The sequence below is a fragment of the Saccopteryx bilineata genome, chromosome 7 (genome assembly GCF_036850765.1).
Source record: "Saccopteryx bilineata isolate mSacBil1 chromosome 7, mSacBil1_pri_phased_curated, whole genome shotgun sequence".
In the NCBI taxonomy this organism is placed as follows: Eukaryota; Metazoa; Chordata; class Mammalia; order Chiroptera; family Emballonuridae; genus Saccopteryx; species Saccopteryx bilineata.
The window spans coordinates 61791926-61815249 of record NC_089496.1 but is presented as its reverse complement, the minus strand read 5'-3'; the positions used below and the strand labels follow the sequence as shown (position 1 = coordinate 61815249).

The window sequence follows — 23324 nt, the reverse complement described above, 5'->3', positions numbered from 1 at the left end:
CCTTACAAAATGATAGTTTGCCCTTGGGGGGAAAGCAAAGCTTGCTAAGGGGACAGCGTAACAGTGGGGCTGCTATCAGTGTTCAGGGAAAGCCTCTCCCGTGGAGGCACATGTGAGCAGATGCTGACGAAGTGAATTCACTTTCAAATTTTCTTCCTGTGGGCCTTAACTGTTTTTTGTTTGTTTGTTTGTTTTTTCCCTGAAGCTGGAAATGGGGATAGACAGTCAGACAGACTCCTGCATGCGCCCGACCGGGATCCACCCGGCACGCCCACCAGGGGGCGACGCTCTGCCCCTCCGGGGCGTCGCTCTGTCGCGACCAGAGCCACTCTAGCGCCTGGGGCAGAGGCCAAGGAGCCATCCCCAGCGCCCGGGCCATCTTTGCTCCAATGGAGCCTCGCTGTGGGAGGGGAAGAGAGAGACAGAGAGGAAGGAGAGGGGTACGGGTGGAGAAGCAGATGGGCGCTTCTCCTGTGTGCCCTGGCCGGGAATCGAACCCAAGACTTCTGCACGCCAGGCCTACGCTCTACCACTGAGCCAACCGGCCAGGGCTTTTTTTTTTTACAGAGACAGAGTGTCAAGATAGACAGGGACAGACAGACGGGAACGGAGAGATGAGAAGCATCAATCATTAGTTTTTCATTGCGCATTGCGACACCTTAGTTGTTCATGATTCCTTTCTCATATGTGCCTTGACCGCGGGCCTTCAGCAGACCGAGTAACCCCTTGCTCAAGCCAGCGACGTTGGGTCCAAGCTGGTGAGCTTTTGCTCAAACCAGATGAATCCACGCTCAAGCTGGCGACCTCGGGGTCTCGAACCTGGGTCCTCCATATCCCAGTCGGACGCTCTATCCACTGCGCCACCTGGTCAGGCCCTTGCACATTTATTACTGAACATCTATCTGGGTGTTTTGTAGTTCCTGCTGCTATTACAAGTAAGATCTCTTCCTTATCGCAGGAGCCAAAGGAGCAACAATCCATAAATTTGTGTGTCTGTACATTTTCCTTTGTCTCAGATTTCTGCTTTGTCAATTCCTCAAGGCCCATAACTGTGTGGATTTCATGCATGTTACTCAAAGCTTGTAATTCTGTGCTGTTTCCCGGGTGTGCTCAGCTCCTGCGTCTCTTTGCTGTACGTGTCAGCCCTCCTTTCCCTCGCTCCGCGTAGCCCCCAAATGCCATAAGCAAAGACGGGCGTGCAGTTCCATGTTCACGTGATTATAGTTTTGCTCTTAAATAAAGCAAGTTACGGGCTGCACGGCAGAGTGTCGGCCAGCAAATGAAAGCCATCCCTGGTGGATGTAAGGTGGAGAGAGGAAAGAAGGCCTTCTTACGTGTCACTTTAACAGACGGAGTGAGAATGTCGGAAGCAGTTGATTGGTTGGGTTATAGAGTAGAAACGGACATCTTGGCAAGATCCGCTGTTGCATCTGAATAGAAGGGGTACATTTTTTATTTTATGTCTTCACTCAGTCTGCTTTAGGCACAACGCGAGGTGTCCAACGGGTTGGGCGCGCTCACATCACCTGTCAGGATGGAGACACCAGTAGCTCACGTTCATGACAGGCCAGCAGGTGGCAGCAAAACGCTGCGTTAAATATTCTTGCCTTGGTTTATCGAAGTCACATCATAAATGTTTACTGTATGTTTTTCTTTTAGTGAAGACCAAGGCAGATAGGATACCGTGGAAATGGATAAAAGTAGTATTACTATTGTGTCGTGATAGTTTATAGCTAATGATTTTTAGAAATGTAACTGATAAAGCTTACCTAAAAAAAAAAAATGTTAACTTTTTACAGGTTTTGTTAGCCACCACTTTTTAACTGAAATTTTTGTTCTTCTGCATATTACTATGTTGCTTGTAGCTTTCTACCTCATAGACTTTTCTAAGAGACCCAGCTGTCACGTTACAGAAATAAATAACATTTTACTAACCAGCACACAGATGTTTAAACACACAACTTTGGGGGCTTTTTGTTTGTCTGTTTGAAGACAAACGCATGAATTTTTCTCTTTTGTGACCAAACCAAACATGAAGGGTGACAGTTCTAAGAAGAAAGCCTTTTAATCCTAGGTAGTTAGGCCTGACCAATTGATCTCCACGAGGAATTGGTGGCCTCTAAGAAGTGACCTACATAGTAGGAGACAGTGCCCGGGAATGCCTGTGGGCTGAGGGCTACAAAGACCTTACCCTGTGGATCCAGAAGGAGCCAGTGCAGGTGACAGAGTTTGTGACTGAGGAGTCACATGGCGGATAGGTTGCCGTAGTTTCTTTTTATTTATTTTTTTCTCTCTTTTTCTCCCACCAGAAATCAGCCGAGTTAGGTGAAGATTTTAGAACTGTTGTAGAAAATATTATTTACACAGCGCTGCGGTTTTCTTCCAGTTTTTCACACACAATGTGCAGTCTGATTCCTATAGACACCAAAGTTCTTGTAAAACTAAGAATTCGGAGTAGACCTTTATCTCTTGAAAACATGATTTATCCAAATCACTTACCGTATATCTCACATGCTTTGGAATTTTCACAGACCGCAGAAAACCTTTCTTTTTTTTTTTTTTTTTTTTTAACCTAATACACCCTAAAACAACACAGTCTGCCAGACCGCAGCACATCCGTAATTTAGAACAGCAGATGCTGCCTCACATGCTTCTCTTTAAGACCAAGAAGCACAGGAGAAAATAAAGCAAAAACTTAAAGCAGAAGACAAGCAAGAAGCAATATGGAGATTGGGGTTGGCAGGGGTTAGCCGCCGAAAACAGTCGGTTAATTGGTTTGGTTATTAAAGAAGAGACATGGTGATCTCAACTCCCATTCTGTTCACTAGGGTAGATAACTTTCTACTGAATTTTATTTTCCATTAAAACTTTTTTTTTTTTTTAAGTGAGAGACGGGGAGTCAGGGAGAGACTCCCGCATACACTCCAACCGGGATCCACCCAGTAAGTGCCCTGCTGGTTGGTGTTCTGCCCATCTGGGGCCGTTGCTCTGTTGCTTGGCAACCGAGCTATTTTAGTGCCTGATGGGAGGCCATGGAACAGTCTTCAGCACCTAGGGCCAATTTGCTCCAACCTAGCCAGGGCTGCAGGAGGGGAAGAGAGAGAGAGAGAGAGAGAGAGAGGGAAGGAGGAGGGTGGAGAAGCAGATGGTTGCTTCTCCTGTGTGCCCTAACTGGGAATCAAACCTGGGACCTCCATATGCCGGGCCGACGCTCTACCACTGAGCCAACTGGCCAGGGCCTAAAACTTCAGTGAAGTGCTTAGTATCTGTTGCATCGTCTAATCATTTCACGTTCTGTGTGCGAGTTGGCTACAATGTGCTGTGCTGTGGAAAGGGTTCGTTGCTTTGTCTCCGAGTCCGCTAACGTTTTCATTTTGCTTTTAACGTCAGCCGACCCCACAGTCAAGGACCTGATCGGAGGGTTCACCGCTCTGCACTACGCGGCTATGCACGGCCGCGCCCGGATTGCGCGCTTGATGTTGGAGTCCGAATACAGGGGCGACATCATCAACGCCAAGAGCAATGACGGCTGGACGCCCCTCCACGTGGCTGCGCACTACGGCAGGGACTCGTTCGTCCGGCTGCTGCTGGAGTTCAAGGCCGAGGTCGACCCGCTCAGCGACAAGGGCACGACGCCGCTGCAGCTGGCCATCATCCGGGAGCGGTCGAGCTGCGTGAAGATCCTGCTGGACCACAGCGCCAACATCGACATCCAGAACGGGTTCCTGCTGCGGTACGCCGTGATCAAGAGCAACCACTCCTACTGCCGAATGTTCCTGCAGAGGGGGGCCGACACAAACTTGGGTCGCCTGGAGGACGGACAGACGCCCTTACACCTGTCTGCCCTCAGGGACGACGTGCTCTGCGCACGGATGTTGTACAGTTACGGAGCAGACACGAACACGAGGAACTATGAAGGACAAACCCCGCTGGCCGTCTCTCTCAGTATTTCTGGAAGCGGCCGACCGTGTTTGGATTTCTTACAAGAAGTCACAAGTACGTAACACAATTATTACTATTACTGCTTTTTAAAAAGATATTTGCATTTTCTGAGGGGTTTAAAGGTGTTTTTACAACTAGAAGTAACCAGACATTAATGATTCGTATCAGCCCTGCTTGGTAAGTAGTACCTCATTCACCCGAAATAAAAAGTTAGCTCTGTACCCCAAGATGGCACAAAAATTCAGTCGTGTCGCTAAATGTAAGAGGGGTCTAAAGTTGGGATGAGAGGAGAAATGGGAAACAGGACAAAAAGAGTGATTTTTTTGTTAACTAAGAGCTGAGTTAGAACAAGGTGGTTCCTGCTGGTCACACAGTTTCTCCAGGCAGCCGTGGACGTCGGGCTGAGGAGTTAGAAGTTTGCGTTTTAGGCTCCATCCCTGTGGAAGTCTCCTGGTCCCTGCGTTTGTTCTTTTTTATTGCTAAGCTGTTGTTCACATTTGATTGTGGCCGTTCTGCTTCGTGATGATGTGAACCCCACGTGAAACGGAACAGCGGGGTTATTTATTTATGTATCACAGGACAGCAGGTTAGGGATGTTAGAAATTGTGGTGCCCTTGGCCGTTTGGCTCAGTGGTAAAGCATCGGCCTGGCATGTGGATGTCCCAGGTTCGATTCTCAGTTAGGGCACACAGAAGAAGTGCTAATCTGCTTCTCCACCCCTCCCCCTCTCTCTTCTCCCTCTCTCTCCCCGTCTTTCTCTCTCTCTCTCTCTCTCTCTCTCTCTCTCCCCCTCTCTCTCCCTTCCCCTCCCACAGCCATGACTCGATTGGAGCAAGTTGGCCCTGGGTGCTAAGGATGGCTTCATGGCCTCTACCTCAGGCACTAAGAAGAGCTCGGTTGCTGAGCAATGGAGCAACACCCCAGATAGGCAGAGCCCCTAGTAGGCTATCTGGGTGGATCCTGGTGGGGGCACGTGTGAGAGTCTGTCTCTCTGCCTCCCCCTCCTCTCACTGAATAAAAGAGAAAAAAAGAAATTGTTGGAAGAAGAGATTTGCTCTCAGTGGAAAATTTGGTGCCGGCTTCCATTGAACCGGACCTGTTTTTGTGTGGGTGCATTTTTGTTTTCCAAAAAAAAAGCCTACAAGCATCTGACCCACCTCATGTCAAGGCGCACGTGATGGTGTTACTTTTCTGATTGGAGCATTCATTTGTAGGGACACAGCCACCCTCTTTTATCCGGCGTCCTTGCAGCTAGTTGAGTATGTGTCTCATAGCATCCTACATAGAGCTAAAATCTGTTGAAAAAATGTGATATTTTGCTACCTGCTGTACTTTTAAAATTTCCTCGCCTGAGTTTTAACATCAGGGAAGAAGAAATGCATTATGGGCATCAGGTGCTTGGGGGTAGTTTACTTGACCTGCTTATAAAATAATCCATTCTCTCCCTTGGAGCTGAACTTGGGAGTGAACCTTTTTGAAGACATGGAATGTGATTTGAATGTTGTGTATGCATACGGAAGAAAGGTTGAGCTGTTTCCACTAAGGGTATTCAAACTAAACCGTAAGGAGCCCCACTCAGGATGTGTGGTAGAGCTTTGCATTGTTGGAGATGTCTCTGAGCCGTCCAGCATGGGAGCCACTGGCCCCAGGAGGCAGTTGAGCCACTTGTTATATGGCTAATGCTTTGGAGAGACTGACTTTTCGTTGTATCCATTTTAATGGACAGAGGAGCCTGGTGAGGATGGGCCTTGGGAGGAGGTACTTTGGGCTGTCAGCAGGTGATCCATGCGGAAAGCCTTCGCTGGCTCGTCACCCCCAGGGTGCACTTCAGGGAGTGGTGCACTGACGTTCCAGGTGCTGCTGTGTCAGGACGTTTCCCAGCCCTTCGTCATAGCCCCGTGGGGGTGTCAGTGTTGGGAAAGGTGAGCTTGGTCTTAAACTTGAGATGAGGATTCCATCATACAGTAATAGCCTATGAAGTGTATCTTTTCTTTTTTGTATTTTTCTGAAGTTGGAAACGGGGAGGCAGTCAGACAGACTTCTGCATGTGCCCGACCGGGATCCACCCGGCACGCCCACCAGGGGGCGATGCTCTGCCCATCTGGGGTGTTGCTCTGTTGCAACCAGAGCCATTCTAGCGCCTGAGGCAGAGGCGTAGAGCCATCCCCAGTGCCCGGGCCAACTTTGCGCCAATGGAACCTTGGCTGCGGGAGGGGAAGAGAGAGACAGAGAGGAAGGAGAGGGGGAGGGGTGGAGAAGCAGATGGGCGCTTCTCCTGTGTGCTCTGGCCGGGAATCAAACCCGGGACTTCTGCATGCCAGGCCAACGCTCTACCACTGAGCCAACTGGCCAGGGCTGAAGTGTATCTTTTCCTTGATAAATTCTGGGCACCTTTTTATTATTTTATTTTACTCTACAGTGGAGACTGTTGGCTGTGTTAGTTCAGAAAGGCTTGGTAGGTACATCAATACCTCAGCCCCTTTTGTTAGACATTATGCCCCGTGCTGAACAGCGCGGACTCCAGCTAGACCATGCGAGCTCACGCCCCTAACTTGACCACATTCGCTGTGACCTTGGGCAGGTTACCTCACTGCGCTGTGCCTGTGTCCTCACCTTAAAATTAGGATCATTGTATCTATCTATAGGCTTGCTGTGAGGATTAAATGAGTTAATATTTATAATGCACTTACAACAGTGTCTGGTACATTTTAAGTGCTGTGTGTGTGTGGTTTTGTTTTTGTGTTTGTATTTTTCTGAAGTTAGAAGCTGGGAGACAGACAGACTTCTTCATGCACCCAACCGGGATCCACCCGGCACGCCCACTGGAGGGGGCGATGCTCTGCCCATCTGGGGCGTCGCTCCCTTGCGGCTGGAGCCATTCTAGCATCTGAGGCGGAGGCCATGGAACTGTCCTCAGAGCTCGGGCCAACTTTGCTCCAGTGGAGCCTTGGCTGCGGGAGGGAAAGAGAGAGATGGAGAGAAAGGAGAGGGGGAATGGTGGAGAAGCAGATGGGCACATCTCCTGTGTGCCCTTGTCAGGAATCGAACCCAGGACTTCCACACACTGAGCCAACACTCTACCACTGAGCTAACAGTTAAACAAGGGCGAGTGAACAGCAAGGGCTGGCTACCAACAGAGTGAATCCCTGCAAGCCTCCCTCAGCCCAAGCCTCCAATTTCCAGCTATGTAGACTGCTGTGTCTGCATATGGGGACCGCTGGGTGGGGGAAGGAGGAGAGTAGGAGCTGCCTCTCTGTCCCCTGCCCTCGGTGCTGCTGGCGAGCAAGGGTGGGAGTTTAGAAAAGAGTCACATAAACCTTTAAAATTCAAGGCAAAAGGAAAAATCAACAGGGACTGTCCATTAGTGTCTGCGTTCTCCATGGCTGGAGAAAGGGCGGCACAGAGTTGGTCCTGGGCGAGTGTGTGGGCTACTGCCTGGCCCTCCGAGAGAGGGTGGCCGAGCACGTGTGGTGTGCTCCTCAGACAAGAAGGACCGTCTGTCTCCCCCCCCCCCAGTTTTTTTTATTGGTTGATTTTAAGGGACATACAGAGGAAGGAGGGGAGAGAGAAAGCATTTATGTGTGCCCTGACTAGGGATCAAACTGCAACCTTGGTGTTTCGGGACAGCACTCTCACCGACTGAGCTGCCCAGCCAGGACCGCATCTGTCTTTTGAAGGCTGCAGTTACTCACCGCCTTCAGCTGCCTCAACATAATCTGTCACTTCTTGACTCCCCGGTGGTGTCTCCTGCCAAAAGCAAGTTAAGTGATTCTCCTGCGGTGCCGTGTTTGTTATGATCTTCTCTGCCTGGTGAATAATTACGTGCTAGATGGACCGGCCACAGCTGACTCTCTTCGGAGGGCTGTCTGCTGCGAACCAGAGGCACAGAAAGCTGGGCCGTCAGAGCATCCGGTCGCTCAGACCTGTGAGCCCCTTCAGCCTGACACACCAAGGCCCGGGCCCTCAGGCCTCGCGCTGCTGGCTTCTGGTCTGAGGACCCCACCTCCCGAGCTGGGGGCACAGCAGACTGGCCTCTGTAGTGTCGTCTCTGGCACCGTCTCACTGGAAGCAGGTTGTTTAAATTGGAAGAGCTCAAGGAGATCATAATCCTGGAATTTAAAGGCTACTGCAGGTTTTTAGAGAACTTGCCACAAACACCCTGATGCACGTTCCATAAAAACGGCAGGATGAGCAGCCTTGTTACAGAGCAGCGTCTTCTGCTGGCTGGCCGGTCACGCGTGGAGGGAGAAGCCACAAAGACCTGCCATCTGTCCACCTTCAGCCAGGCTGCCGGACCCCGCCCTCCGGCACGGCTGGGGCTCCTGCCGGAAGCCTGCCGCGGGCCGAGGGGCCGTGTGTGCCGGAGGTCCTGCCCAAGGAGGGGGGCTGTTCGCAGGCCGGAAGATGTGTCCTGTCTGGTTGGTAGCGTTGATAAGAAACCACTTTCTTTTCTTTTAGTGCTTTTACTTGAAAGGCAGAAAAATAAAACAAAACGATGTAACAAATAAAGGGACAGCAACAGAGAGAGCACTGAAGGCCTGACCGCTGACAGGTGGACATGGCAGTGAGGATGCAGCACTGGACGCTCGGATGGGGGTCCATTGATGGAGGCCCACACTGGGCCAAGGTCCCTGTCAGGAGGCGAGCAGCCCCGTTCCCCGGGCTGGGACCTGGTGGGCAGGTGAAGTGCCCAGGGCGCAGAATTGAAGGGCTATTCTCAGGGTCAATTGAAATGGAACAGTTTGTACGCTGCACATGAAAACGCCCCGTCACAGAGCTGAGAGGGCGGGGAGCCCTGGCATTAGGACTGGGGCGCAGACTGTCCCGCTGAGGTACAGGAGCAGGAGACTGGGGGGAATGTTTGCCTGGTCTGAACGAGAGAGCGACATTTTTGCACAAGAAAACACTAACGATTCCTGCTAGCAGCACAAGTCAAGCTGACCCCAAAGATATGGTAAAATAATAGAACTCACCCTGAGGACTCCGATGATAATTTAGTGCTTTTTCCTTTATCGTCTCTCTGCTCCACGATGGAAATTCTTCGGGTCCACGGTGGAGGAAGGGGTTATCCAGAATATGAAATCTTTTGAGAGAGAGAAATTCCAGAAAAGACCAAACCTCTGGCAGTGACTACGAAGAACTTGTCATCTTATGGGGGGTAAAAAAAATGGGGTTTTAACCCTCCGCATGCCCGAAAGGAGGCAGCTTCCGTGTGGGATGGGCTCGGTTGTCTGCGGAGAAGGAGTCCTCTCATCGTAAGGCTCTGCCCTTCGTGCGGAAGAGGGACTGGCCCGAAGGCAAAGCGGACTCGGAGTCTTGTTGGAGAGCAGAAGCAGGCCGTTGGAGGGTCCACTTGTCACCTCTGCCAGTGACACCCTCGTCTGTCCTCACTGTGGAGGAGCCGCTCTGTCGTGCAGGCCGGTTAGGCAAGATGTTACCTTTTTTTTTTTTGTTATTTTTTTGTGTGTGTGTATTTTTCTGAAGCTGGAAACGGGGAGAGACAGTCAGACAGACTCCCGCATGCGCCCGACCGGGATCCACCCGGCATGCCCACCAGGGGCGACGCTCTGCCCACCAGGGGGCTATGCTCTGCCCCTCCGGGGCGTCGCTCTGCCGCGACCAGAGCCACTCTAGCGCTTGGGGCAGAGGCCAAGGAGCCATCCCCAGCGCCCGGGCCATCTTTGCTCCAATGGAGCCATGGCTGCGGGAGGGGAAGTGAGAGACAGAGAGTAAGGAGGGGGGGTGGAGAAGCAAATGGGCGCTTCTCCTGTGTGCCCTGGCCGGGAATCAAACCCGGGTCCTCCGCACGCCAGGCCGACGCTCTACCGCTGAGCCAACCAGCCAGGGCCTACCATTTCCATCTCATACTTAGTTGTAACATAGTAAACCTAGTTACTTTAAATTGCTGGTCTGATAATCCCACCATCTGTGTCATATCTAAGTCTTACTCATGCTTTATCTCATCTGACCATGTTTTTTTCTGGCCTTTTAGCATGTCTTGTCACTTTTTATTGAAGCCAGACACGACGTATTAGGTAACAGGAAGTGAGGTGAAGAGGCCTTCCATGTCAGGTCTATGTTCACCTGGGCTGCTTGTCAGGTTGCTGGCGCTGTGGGGGCCAGAGGCCTTGGGTTCCCCTCCCTCCCGAGAGAGTGGGGCCTGCAGTGCTGTCCGCTGTGAACCCCCCCCCCCGTTTTGCCTCCGGGGTCCTGTTGGTGTGGGGGAGGCCAGTGGTCTGTAATAACCTTATTAAATCTCACTCTGGGATTTTGAGTTTGTTCAGCTTTTTCTTCTTGTAAGGATAGGACTGGTGACTTCCCAGCTCTTAACCTAACAGAGCTGAAACCGGAAGTTTCTTTATAGTTCTATCGGTTTTGCTCAGGGGACTGGGATTCAGAGGCACACCTCCCATGTAGGGTCCTGATGAGCTCGGCTCTCAGCCACGCCTGTGTCAGAGGAGGGGGCGTGGCCACGGGTCTCCTGACCCAGCGTCTGACCTGGCTGACGGACTTGAGCCGTGTGCTTACCCTCACCCTGCCCTGGGGTCTCAGCTTCCTGCTCCGGACAGGGCCGATCACAACCTAGTCTCTGGCCTCCCTCTCTGTTCAAACCTCCTACCCAGAACCACTCGTAAAGGGGATGGTTTCCTGCTCTTGTGATTTGATTTGATTTGATTCGATTTGATGGTTTTGGATTCATGTAGAACAGTGGTTTTTGGTGGCCGTGAAGTCAAAAGTAACCTCGTAACAGTACAAAGTTATTTGCTGGCTCTAGCCAGCTGTCTCAATGATAGAGCTTTGGCCCAGCGTCTGGCTGTCCCAGGTTCGATTCCCAGTCAGGGCACAAAGGAGAAGCGACCATCTGCTTCTCTTCCCATCCCCCTCCCCTTCTTTCTCTCTTCCCCTCCTGCAGTCAATGGCTTGATTGTTTCAAGCATGATTCACGGCCCTGAGGATAGCTCGGTTGGAGAATGTCATCTTCAGGCACTAAAGATAGCACTGTGCTCAAGCATCAGCCTCAGCTGGGGTTACCAGGTGGATCCCGGTCAGGGCGCATGTGGGAATCTGTTTATCTTCTTCCTCTCACTAAAAGAGAGAGAGAGAGAGAGAGAGAGAGAGAAGTTGAATTGCCTTTCTTGTTGCACTGGTGGGTGACACGGCCCCAGAGGGCACTGGTGGGTGACACAGGGCCCCAGAGGCACTGGTGGTCGTCCTGTTCTCCACCCGGAGCAGTCTCAGAGCGCTTTCACTCCATTTCCTGTGGGGAGTGTCTTTGATGAAGCAGTGGAGAATCATTTTATTAGTCTCATCCCTTGGAATGGACACTGTTTTACATACTCCGTGGGGTGGAATTTGAAGGCAGTGCTGAGCCTGAGGCGGCTGAGGCCGCCGGAGGGCAGCGCCCTGCCCTCTCTGGCAGGAGCCTGCTTCCCCCTGCCTGACCGGTAGCAAAGCCGGTCTTCCTTCAGGGTGTTTGTGGCAGACATTTCCCAAAAAAGTTAACAATATTCTCTTGTCACCGTAAGAAAAACAACTGGCAGTGTTTGTGGTGAGTCATAAAATCTGAGCTTTCAAGCAAAAATTAGAATTTTGAACTGCTTGTGTTTGCCACTGCGACATGGACAGTTTTCCCGTACGGCAAGACCATTTTGAGATCAGTGGAGAGATGAACCCAGTAACTTTCTGATACTGTAAAGAAATGGCTCGACATTGGGAAGGTCTGCTATCCCATTGAACCAGTGTTTTCCAGATAACCCGTGCATGTCACCGAATCACGCATGGGCAGAAGGTTCATTCAGCAGGCAAGGCAGACGGTGGATTTTAACGCGAAAGAATGTAGGAAGTTCCCTGACTCGGTTTCTGGTCCCATCTCGCAGCGAACCTGGAGAAAGCACTACGTGTGGAGTTGTGGTGGTGTATGTATCAAAGAGGACCCACAGTGGTCTATGAAGACTTAAAATCCTTTCTCTTCCAACTACACACATGGGAGGCTGTGTTTTCTTCACCTGCTGCAGTCAGGAGAGCCAACACAACAGGTGTGATGCAGAAGCAGGTCCGTGAACCCACCTGTCTGACGAGATGTTTGCAGAAATGGATGGATCACGTTGCTGCTCTTCTCCTGAAACCTTTCATGTCTTGGGAAGCAGCTTTTTTATTTTCATACAGATGTATTTCGACTGCTATGGAGCTTGTTGTTATTTTTCAATGAACTAATAATTAAATTCCTAAATATATGGTAAGTATAGCTATAACCCACCGAAACAAAAGTTCTTTGAGGTCCGCCGGTTTTAAGAGTGCAAAGAGGTCCCGAAACTCGGAAGTTGAGACCAAGCAATGTACAATTGCTGCATTCAAACTTAGTGAGTTAGAATTTGGTCGCTCTCTGCTGTACTCTGTTTGCAGTTACATGTGTGGGTAGAATGTTGGCTGCCTTGGACCTGTAGGGCTCCATGGTTTCTGAGGCGTGTCTGTTCTGTCAGATGCTACAGGGTAATACAGATTTATTATCCTGATCAGTTTGGAAGCCTAGTGGTGTGTGAAAGGTTGGACTGGATTGCGTTTTGATTTGAATGTTTTAAGGATGAGATGGCTCATATTTCTAAGACGAGAAGAGGAGATGGCTGGGAATGGAGTTGGATACAGTGCTCTGCTAGAGATGTAATCTGTCGAGTACTTAAGCTTGGTGCTTTCTGGAACATCAATGACAGGTGTTTAAGAGTATGCTATTTAATAAACACTGCCATAACCAGAAATGTGTTTCAGTTTAAATTTCAGTAATAGTCCTATGTTTTAGCCACAGAAGTTAAACTTCAAAAAAACACAGTTTCAGACTTTAAGAAAGTAGGCATACAGATCATGACTCCTTTTTATTTATTTATTTTTTTTAATTTTAAGAAAATGACGTTCATGCTGAGGCTTTCTCGGCTCAGCCCAGTAGGGCTGCAAGTGTGAGAGCAGGTGACACAGGGGGCGTCACAGCTGCATCAGACGCCCTTACCCCCACCTTCCTTTCAGACGATTCCTTCATCAGTTCCTTCGAACTTTTTTTTGTGGCGCCCTTACCCCCACCTTCCTTTCAGACGATTCCTTCATCAGTTCCTTCGAACTTTTTTTGTAGGACAACTTAACAAAACAATGTCCCCTAACGTAATTCTCTGAAGAAACAATTTGTATAGCACATTTTAACTAAACGTTACTTTTGGTTATTGAATTCTTTTTCTAATTTGGAATTTTGCCAGACATCTATCTACATTTCTGTCTCTGTGATTAAAACCACTTTTAGAAATAAACGAACAAATAAGTGATACACCATTTTAAGTCAGATTAATATCACATTTTAAATTTCTCCGACAGAGAAAGTATTAACCTTTTCTGTACTTTTATCATCGTCTTTGTATTACTTTCTATTTTTAATGTTGGCTTCTAGAAATTTCCTGTCATCGGTAAGGAAGCAGTGCATGGTTTTATTGTTTGCTTGTTGATCAGGTGAGAGGCAGGGAGGCCGAGAGACAGACTCCCACATGCATCCCAGCTGGGATCCACCCAGCAAGCCCTGTCTGGGACCGATACTCTGCCTATCGGGGGCTGCAGCTCCATTGCTCAGAAACCGAGCAATTTTAACACCAGAAGTGGAGGCCATGGAACCATCCTCAGCGCCCAGGGCCGGCTTGCTTATACAAGCCATGGCTGCAGGAGAGGAAGAGAGAAAGAGAGAGAAGGGGAGGGGTGGAGAAGCAGATGGTCGCTTCTCCTGTGTGCCCTGACTGGGAATTGAACACAGACTGACACTCTACCACTGAGCCAACCAGCAAGGCCCTTTGTTGGACTTTGTTCACATGGGAGAGAGACGCCAAAGCTCATTTGCCCGTGGGACGAAATGTGACCAGTGGACAGGTGTCGTCCAGGCTGACGTGCCTGCGGAGGCAACGAGGGGGTTCAGTCCGAGCAGCCTTGTATCTTATACTAGTGTGACTTCATTTCACGGTGAGCCAGAAACTGCCCTTGTGCCCTAAAGTAAGACTTGTTTCTTAAATCTCATTCTGAGTCCCTGCAAGGGGAACTCAGTGGTAAGGGCTGTGACTGTGGAAGGATTTTACAACGGGAAGTTGGGATAAAAACAAAGAGATACTAGGAGCCCGTTCCACTGTTGCCCTAAGAAGGAGAGGTTCTGAAGGAAGCCAGGTTGGACAGAGCCACCCAGAGGAGCTGAATCTTCGTTCTGTTCCTGTTTTACACCCTCCCCTCCACCTCCAGTCTCTACCTGCCCCTCCCCAAGGAAAATCCTCTGATGCTCGTTAGGGTTGTGTGTGTGTTTGGCCTCTCTCTCTACTTTTATAAATGTTTTATCTAAATAAATAGGTTTAGTCCATCTTAAATACTGTGACGGCGATGACAAAAGGAAGGGGGTTTAGGGTATTTAGTTTTCCAAATCCTGCTGCTGCCGCCCTGGTTTTGTCACTTACCCCAGCCCAGACCCTTCAGAAGCTCCATTTCCCGTTTTATGGACCAGCCCAATTATCACTAATGACGGGCTTCTTCCCCACATGGGAAGACCAGCAGCCCTTTGAACTGTTACGTAACTCCATCCTAGCTTGTTAGCGAGAATGCTCCTAGCTTTCCTGCGCCCCTAAAGTGTTACAATGCCTTACTTACATTACATGCTTTTGTGTGAAGTCTCTCGCCACCCCACCCCCCAACAATCCCAGTTACAATCCCATGTCATTACTGAACAGGGCAGGGGTAATTTTCTCAGACACCTCGTAAACATCGTGCACGTGCGTGCTGGTTTTCCCTTGGTTCCTTCCATCTCTCTCCGCTTTCCTTCCCTCGCCCTCCCCCTACCCCATCTTTGGGACAGTGAGCCCTTGAGTGCAGAGCAGGTGCCCAGGGCTCACCTCTGAGGGACGTGTCGACCGGAAAATAAGTAGTTTTACTCTTCAGTTGTAATCTTCTATTCCCAAAATGATATTCCTGGAGAAAACACACACACACACACACACACACACACACACACACACACAACCCCTGCTCCTTGGACTTAGAAATACAGTGTTACAATGAGTCATCCTTATTACACTTTATTCTTTAGCCTACTTTTCACACACACACCCCCACCAAGATGAACGCTGTGTGTGGGGGGGGGCAGTGGGGTGGGTTAGTGACGCGCCTCGCTCTGTCACTGCCTGTCCGTAACGTCCTCACCCCACCCCCCCCAGTCAGGCCCACCAGTGTTTCCAGAGTGTGACTTCTGTCTTCTCTCTCCTGTGAAACTGTCAGCTAGTTTTCTTCCTTACACCAGCTTCCAAGGAGGAGCCCTCTACCTTTCCAGGAAGGAGACGCCAACGTTATTTTTACAAGCATTTAAATGTGACTGCGCCGTTTATTTACTCACGACTTATATAGCTCGTCCTATTCTGAGCACTTGGCCAACATGAACTCTTTTCATGCCCGGAAAGCCCGTGATGGGGAGAGGGGGTGTCTGTCCTCAGTTTCCCAGGGCAGGACACTGAGGCCGGAGGCTGGGTGACTCACCCAGGACACACAGGTGGGGTAAGAGGTGGCCCAGGAGGCACACCCAGCTCGTCTGGCTCCAGGCTTGACCCCGTGAGCACTAAGCAGTGCTCCTGTCGTTAGAGATCATTCGGCAGACAGGAGTCGCACGTGGTCACGAAGTCTTTAAAAAACCCAATCCTCGTGCCTGACCAGGCAGTGGCGCAGTGGATAGAGCGTGGGACTGGGATGTGGAGGACCCAAGTTCGAGACCCCCAAGGTCGCCAGCTTGAGCACGGGCTCGTCTGGTTTGAGCAAAGCTCACCAGTTTGAGCCCAAGGTCGCTGGCTTGAGCAAGGGGCCACTCGGTCTGCTGAAGGCCCATGGTCAAGGCACATATGAGAAAGCAATGAACAACTAAGGAACCGCAATGAAGAATTGATGTTTCTCATCTCTTTCCCTTCCTGTCTGTTTGTCCCTATCTGTCCCTCTCTCTGACTCTCTCTGTCTCTGCCAAAAAAAAAAAAAAAAAAGCTGAAGGGAAGGGGGGAGGGCATTGTGGGGAGGGGAGCAAAGGGAGTGGTTGAGGGGAACTCGGGGGAGGGGGGATGCATTCGGGGCAACACTAGAATCTATGTAAACACAATAAATTAAAATCAATAAAATAAAAATAAGCCAATCCTATCATAAGAGATGGCCACAGCACGCTGCTTAGGAAGAGAAGCGAGTGGGGGATGGAGTGAGAGGGGCCCCCACACACGTGCAGGAGGCCCCTTTCTCGCTTGGGAGGCCCCTGCGGAGAGCTTCTGGAGGTGGCGGTGGTTCCTGCCGCTGTCTGGGACCTGGCCTTGTCAGCTCCGCCTGGTCCTTTCGCGCGTGTCACAGACAGATGAGACGAGAGACAGATGAGACGAGAGACAGATGAGACGAGAGACAGATGAGACGAGACGAGAGCCAGTGACACATCCAGTGTTCTGTCTGGGGGACTCTTCCCCGTCCGGTTTGTTAGGTCATTTCCTATTTTCCACGTCCCTGCAGGTGACAGTGTCACTGAGCTTTCCACCACAGGCAGGAAATCAGAGCCATGACAGAGCCACATACCTGAGTCTTTGTCTAATGACAGCACTCTACTTTCAGGGCCCCGAGTCTCGTGGGGTCATCGAATGCTGCAGAATTTAGTGGCGAGGTGAAAGCCCTTATGTCTTTGCCACAGCAGTCACACGGCATCACAAGGAGAGGGACCTAATCCCATCTCTTAATAACAGGAGTGTTTAGTCACACTGTGAAAGGAGCACGAGGCGTGGGGGATGTTGTGGTCATGGGTGGAGAGTGTGGCGTGCCACAAAATGAGGCGACCTTAAGATGCCCCCCCCCATAATAGAACCTTTTGTCTTAGTCCCCTTTTTTTTAACCAATAATTTACCGGTTCCAGTAATTGAGTCTTTCCATCTTGTTGGATGGTATGTCTTCACTGAAGGATGCGTATACTTCCACACGTCAGCCTCACCCTCATCTATTTCTTGCCCGGATACATTGTGGTTCTTTCTCTTGTTAACATTGTCCTTTGAAAAGAACTGGCCATCAGTTCAGAAAGCCAAATTCTTTGCTTTCACAAAAGGAGACCCGCATCTCATTCACATTCTGGTCTGCATGTGCAGATCAAATTCTGTAAGCATGTATGGAAGGATGACGGCGATAATTTATTCTCGTCCTAATGGTAGATTACGGATGGCGATGAAAAATAATTCAAAGCAGCTGAGGAAATAATTTGCTGGTGACACGGGCGTGTTTTGCAATAAGCGGGCTGTGAGGACAAGCCCACGAAACGCTCCTCCACTTAGCTAGCATTTGCGGAGGGTTGTGCGCGGGATCGGACTCTGCCTCGGCCGCCAGAGTGGTCCCACCCTCTGTCGTACAGTCATTCCAAACAAATGTCAGATCTCAACCTTGTCAAGCTATGAAGGAGCTCAGAGAGTGTCTGCTGAGGAACTTGACCTCATCTCCTCTGACAAAATGCACTTTTAGCAGAGATCTGGGAAATGGAGAAGACAGCCCTGCTGGAGGGTGAGGGAGGCAGGTGGGCATGGGCCTCCCAGGCACACTCTCGTAGACACGCCTCCTCCCAGCTTACAGACGTTTCTAGGGAGCCCGTTGCTTCTGGTGTGGCTCTTTGTGGAGCCCAGGGATGAAGCAGCTCTTGGGAAACCCTTGTTCCCAGAGGCCTGAGTTTCAAGGGACCTTTTTTCAAATCACGACGATCACTACGGACAAGTCCAATTCAAGTCAGGGTTCAAGTGTCGAGTAGAGCAATGGGTCTCTGCATGTGGCCTGGGGAACCTCTGGGGGCCCCAGAGACCCTAACAGGAAATCTGAGGTCAACAGCATTTTCATAGCAGCACTAAAGGCATTATTTTATTAGCCTTTTTTTGCATTCCTCCCTTCATGCATGTAAGTGGACTTTTCCCGAGACTGCCAGACACGTTTCATCACAGCAGATGGGGCGCAGAGCTGCGGCTGAGAACGCAGGCTGCTAAAAGCTATGAAAAGAAACGTGTGGGGTGCCGTTCTTCTCACTTTGTTTTTGGAAATTTTTGTTGTTTTCATAACCATGTTAACATGTAATGGGTTTCCTTTGATTGTTTCTAAGTGAATCTATAAGCATTTCTTAAATCTCTCTTTTCGCTTCTCAAGTTGTAATTATCACTAGAGATAAACCACATTAAAAAAAACAACAACAAAATATGGAAGTTCTTGCAGGTCCAGGTCCCTGGTCATTTTTAACAGTATCAAGAGGGTTTGAGACGGAGAAGTATTGAGAACCACTGAAGTATGGCTTTCTACTTGACCTTGAGCCTGTTACTCATTCTCTGAGACATGAGGGCTCTGTGGAGTGGGGGCGATGATCAAAGCACTCCCCCTCGTAAGAGGATGAAAGGAGAGCGTACATGAAGAGGTCATGAGACTGCAAGGCACAGAGGAGGCATTCCACACACGGTAGCCTTCGTTACTGTTACTGTTGACTCTAAAAGCAGAACTTCCGTAAATCCAGGCGCTGCTGAAGCTGCTAAGAATGTTGGCGCGCGTCCGTGGTCCTCTGTATTGTTTTAGTAAAAGACAGTGGAAGAGGTTGGATTTTAACCTTTTTCTTTCGAGTTGGGGTCACAGGGGAGGTCTTGACTGGTGGCTGGTCGGGACGTGAGGTTGGAGGAGACATGGGTTCAGAGCACTTTCTGCTCCCTCATCCCCACAGCCAGCATCCTGCCGTGGGCCGAGGTCACTTGAGAAAGCTCCCTGGAGATCGTGTTTTGTGTTCAGGCAGGCTTCCGTGTCCCAAGAAGGAGCTGTGTTTGAGGGCATCTCCTCTGATCCCTCGCTCTTCTGATGGAGCCACTGAAGCCCAATGAGTGATATGGGTCTCCCAGCACCTGAGAGGCCCAGCCAGGACGAGAGCTGGCGTTCCGAATCGGAACTGGTTTTCACCTTGGTCAGGAAGCCTTAGCTGGTCATCTCAATTGAGCAGCAGTTCACTGAAATCCCTGATGTTGGGCGTCCTTACTTGTCAAGGGGAGGTGACAATACTGACTGATGGTCCCAGGGTTGGGAAAGGGCTCCGATGAGACAGCACAGGAAGGGGCACAGGGTACCTCCTCTTGAGCGGGAGCCCCTCGAATCGTTTGCATGGTATGTTCCCCAAGAGACACTTGCCAGGAAAATGAACAGCGGCTCCCAGAACCCCATGGCCTGCCTGCCACATTCCGCTCGGTAGCTTTGTAACGCTCTCTTTATTCTGTCTCTCCTAGGACAGCCCAGAAACTTGCAGGACCTGTGCCGAATCAAAATCCGACAGTGTATAGGCCTTCAGAACCTAAAGCTACTTGATGAACTGCCGATTGCCAAGGTCATAAAGGACTACTTAAAACACAAGTTCGATGATATCTGACAGACGCAGGACTGAGCGGGATGAGTTCTATTCCAGTTACTTCAGAGGCTGTTGGCCTTGCACAAAAGTATATCCTATGCAATTTCTGACTCGTGGTGCAGTCAGAAAGCAGGTATACACTTATAGGGTTATTTTCATTTGGTTGGTTGGTTGGTTGGTTTTCATTGTAGGGGAGGGGTTTTTTTTGTTTTGTATTTTTAAAATCTATATATACGTGTGTGTGTGTGTGTGTGTGTATGTATATACACACACATATATAAATACACACACCACATGCTTGAAGGTCTTAATTTGGTTTCCTGGTCCAGGTTTAAGAGGTCCAAGCTTTCTCTCTACAATATTGCATTTACAAGGGTTGTTTTTCCAAACATGACGCAAGCAGGTTTGGAGCGGAGAGCTGACCCTCTCCGGAAGGCTTCATTGGCGTGCTCATTTTTATAAAACCGCCCGGAGCACATGTTAGTTGGGGAGTCATAGTGTCACCCGGGGCCCGGGGTGAGGTGGGGAGGTCCTGGATCCTACTGGAAAACTGCCCTCAGAGATTTCTTTTAAATACTGCTGTTACCTCCCTGGTTTTTAATGAATACAGGTTGGCTGTTTTACACTGTTCCTTTCCTAACCACTTGTAGCTTTCAGGTGACGAAACGCCTTTACCTCCGTTTCCCCCTGCTGGTGCGCCCCTGGCTTTTTGAACTTTTGGGTTTTTTTCTTAACAACTGTAGTACACTACCCAGAGACATTGGGCCTCCCCAACTTCTGTCTCTAGTTGAATAGTGCTTTAAAAAAAAAAATTAACAAGAAAGAAAATAACTCTCAAAAGTCACTGCTTTCTCTCTTTAAAGTGCCCCCCGCCCCGTGCAATCCTCCTCCTCGTCTGTCCCACCTGGGACTCTGCCCGGCCTCCCAGCCCCACGCCCTGCCCAGCCCCGCCCCAACACGCCCAGGAGGACCGCAGCGGCCACCTGAGGTCAGATTGCAGAGCCATAGCATGTCCCCTTCCGTGTTGGTGTTGACCTGCTTCCTGTCCTCCACTTTGAGCAGAACATTTCACATCCTGGTGGTCGAGTATCCCCTTAAAAAAAATAGTCCCAAAGACCGTTGAAAGCATTTGGCTTGATCGGTTAAATAACTCGGGGTGGTTTCCCGGTGTGTTTTGTTTTTCGTTTTGTTTTTATTCCCTTCCCTTTCCCAGTTAAAAATATCTATGGGTGACATTTCTCCAGGGTGCACACTGTGAGCCCGGTTCGTCCCCAATGTGCGAAGGCAGCAAAGCCTGTCTGCTTCCAGGGGGTGCGCGGGAAGCTCTTTGGGACGGTCCTCTTCCGGGTTGACGGGGCGGCACATGCTCGCAGTGTAAAAAAAAAGGGGGGGATGTGACGTCGTGTTGCCATTGATTGGGGAAGCTTCCGGAAGCAGCGGGGGTCTGAGACAATGCCCTCAGCCGTGGGTTCTGGGCCTGACTTGTCATCCTGCTCATTTCCGAAAAACCTTTCTCTGTACCCCTGCCAGTATTGTCCCCAGTGCCTCGGGAAATTTCAAAGTAGTTCCACTCCAGTAATCACACTTTTCGTCAGAAGTTTACACGCTGAAGGGCTTCTCACGTTTAATTCCCGGTTTTATGTCAGTCCGTGTAAAAGCATAGAATTGTTTCCCCTGAGGGGTGTAAAGGAAAGACCAGCAGCCCCGGGTGCCAGCTCTGGCTTTTCCTGTTCCCCAGAACCCACAGTGACATTCTCTCCAGCACCACCTGTGTCCCTTGGGATGCAGAGTAGCCATGGGTTGGCATCAGGAGAGCGGACTGGGTGGTTGGAGGGGCTCACATGTTTCTGGAGGGATGCTTTGAGGGGGTCACTGATAGGCTACATAGACTTTTGCCAGAAGCTAGTGACCATCTCAAAACTGGAGCTGTAGCCTGGTAGCTAGAAATAGGTGGTCTGTTCTTCTCCCCATAAAAATACCTCCAAAGTGTTAACTTCTGAAAGAGAGAGAGAGACCCTCCCCCCACCTTGAAATCGGGAACTGATCTGTGTTCCAATTCCTTAAACCAAAGCCCAGGTCAGAGGTGACCACATTAGCAGTGCCCGGGACACACGCAGCATCCAGAGATGAAGTCAGCGTCCCTTCCCCCTAAACCCGCAGGGCCCAGGGAGACGGGGAGAGGAGGAGCCGGGAGCACACCCGAGCTGCCGCTCTGGGCAGGTCAGCGCCCTGTTCCCACAGGGCTGCGCTCCTCCGGGGTGTGTAAGTGTGTAATCAGTTCATTCAGAATGATTCTCTTCCCGCAAACATTCGAAGTTTGAGTCGGGGCGTGCCGAGGACAGATCAGATCAAGGTAAATTCTTCCTTCTTTGCTCTTGCTGCGGCATGAGGGGGAAAAAAATTAGGAGAGCATTTCCTGGCATTGAAATTCCTAGAAATTCCTATTTAATGAAGATGTGCACCATCGCACTATTGATTGTTCGAGGTTTGATTTACCTGGAAGCTTAAAAAAGAGCCTGTCTTATTTTTGTGGTTAATAAAATCCCAATCACATGTCATACTTCCCTGTCACTGAACTGTCTCGGAGGTGGTAATCCGTGGAACGTAGGGCTAAGTGGGCAGGTCCGTGTTTGAATTTGTTTGTCCAAGGAGCATTCTGTGGTCACGCAACAAGTACAGAAAAACGAGTGTTTTCAGAAAATCTCAACTGATGGGCGGTTTTTCTAGAACCTTGACTGAGACGTTCCAAATAGCATCAAATTTGTCACCCCTTCACACCTCCTTTGAAGTTTATTATTTAAGCTTCTGACTAAAAACCCTTATAAAAAATGTATTTGGCCAGTACACCAAAGAAACCAGCTCCTAGAAGATGACACTCGCCCATGAACTGCGAACCACACCTTTTGAAATCGACATTATTTCCCCCCTCCCTTCCTCCTCCCCTGCCCCATGTAAATATTTCTGTTCGTACGTGTACAGCAGCACGAGAGAGAGTGTTCTTTAGGTTATTTAATTCCCACCCTTCTCAACGGTTTCACTACAGAATAGCCCGCGCTCATTGGTTTGGAGGACTTGACCGTTGTGTTTCTGTAAGTCATGATCAGGCAGCCAGGCTTGGAACTGCATACCACTAATCAAAAGTCAGCGTCCTGGCCGGGGGCGCACACGTGGAACCCCGCGGGAGCTGGCGCGGTTCTGTTAGGCGTGCACCTCAAAGAGACAGCCGCGTGCCGTTCGGGACCGGAGTGGACCAAACGAACATCGAGATGCTAACCTTCCCGCCGAGCTGCCCACCAGTTTTACTTTCCTGTTAACTCCCAGCGTGTTGCTACCATTAACGGATTTTGTTCTTCCTTTGTAATGTAAGTTTTGCTTTGGGTCAGTTTGAATTAAAAAAAAAACAAAAAACAAAAAAAAAACTTAAATCTGGTTTAAAACTGCTTGGAATTGTGTTTTCTTTCGAGTCTGCCCATCCATATTCCCGAGCTCTTTGGTAAAAGGACACAAAAAGCGATTTCTTCCTCGGCATTTTAGATCGTTGGGAATTGTGTTAAGCTTCTGATACAGAAAATAGAAGTATTTTAGATCAGAGATGGTGGCTCTTACCACCCTCTCCCCCTTTTTTTTAATGCATTCTACAAATACAGCCCAACAAATGACTGTCACATTCTCCACTGTGGTGCTCCCAATGCAGAGCCTTTTGGGGCTGAGCTCACCTCAACTGAGGACACAGTGTGGACCTCAGTGTCTCCAAGCACAGGACACGGCACATGCCGCTGGCACAGTGAGCCTGAGGGAGTTCCCCGAGGCTGCAGGAGGTAAAAGCAAAATCACTCTGGATTTCATGCGTCCTCTGTGGACCATCAGTGTTGAGCGTGTTGCAGGAGAGCTCCCGGCTGACATGAGGGATGGCATTCTGGGGAAAAGGGAGCACAGGATTTAGCACTTTGCCGGGAGAAATGCGAGGTTTTGC

The 23324-nt window shown here is 49.9% G+C and overlaps 1 protein-coding gene across 1 annotated transcript in view; it reads left to right on the top strand.

Moving 5' to 3' along the window:
• The window catches only part of ASB7 (ankyrin repeat and SOCS box containing 7), a 52253-nt gene extending 29462 nt beyond the window's left edge, over positions 1-22791 (top strand). The window contains exons 5-6 of the mRNA XM_066239053.1: positions 3391-3996; positions 19233-22791. Of these exons, the coding sequence (XP_066095150.1) occupies positions 3391-3996; positions 19233-19372 (746 nt within the window). The 3' untranslated portion in view covers positions 19373-22791. The remainder of the gene's footprint in view (positions 1-3390; positions 3997-19232) is intronic.
• Positions 22792-23324: the final 533 nt, after the last annotated feature.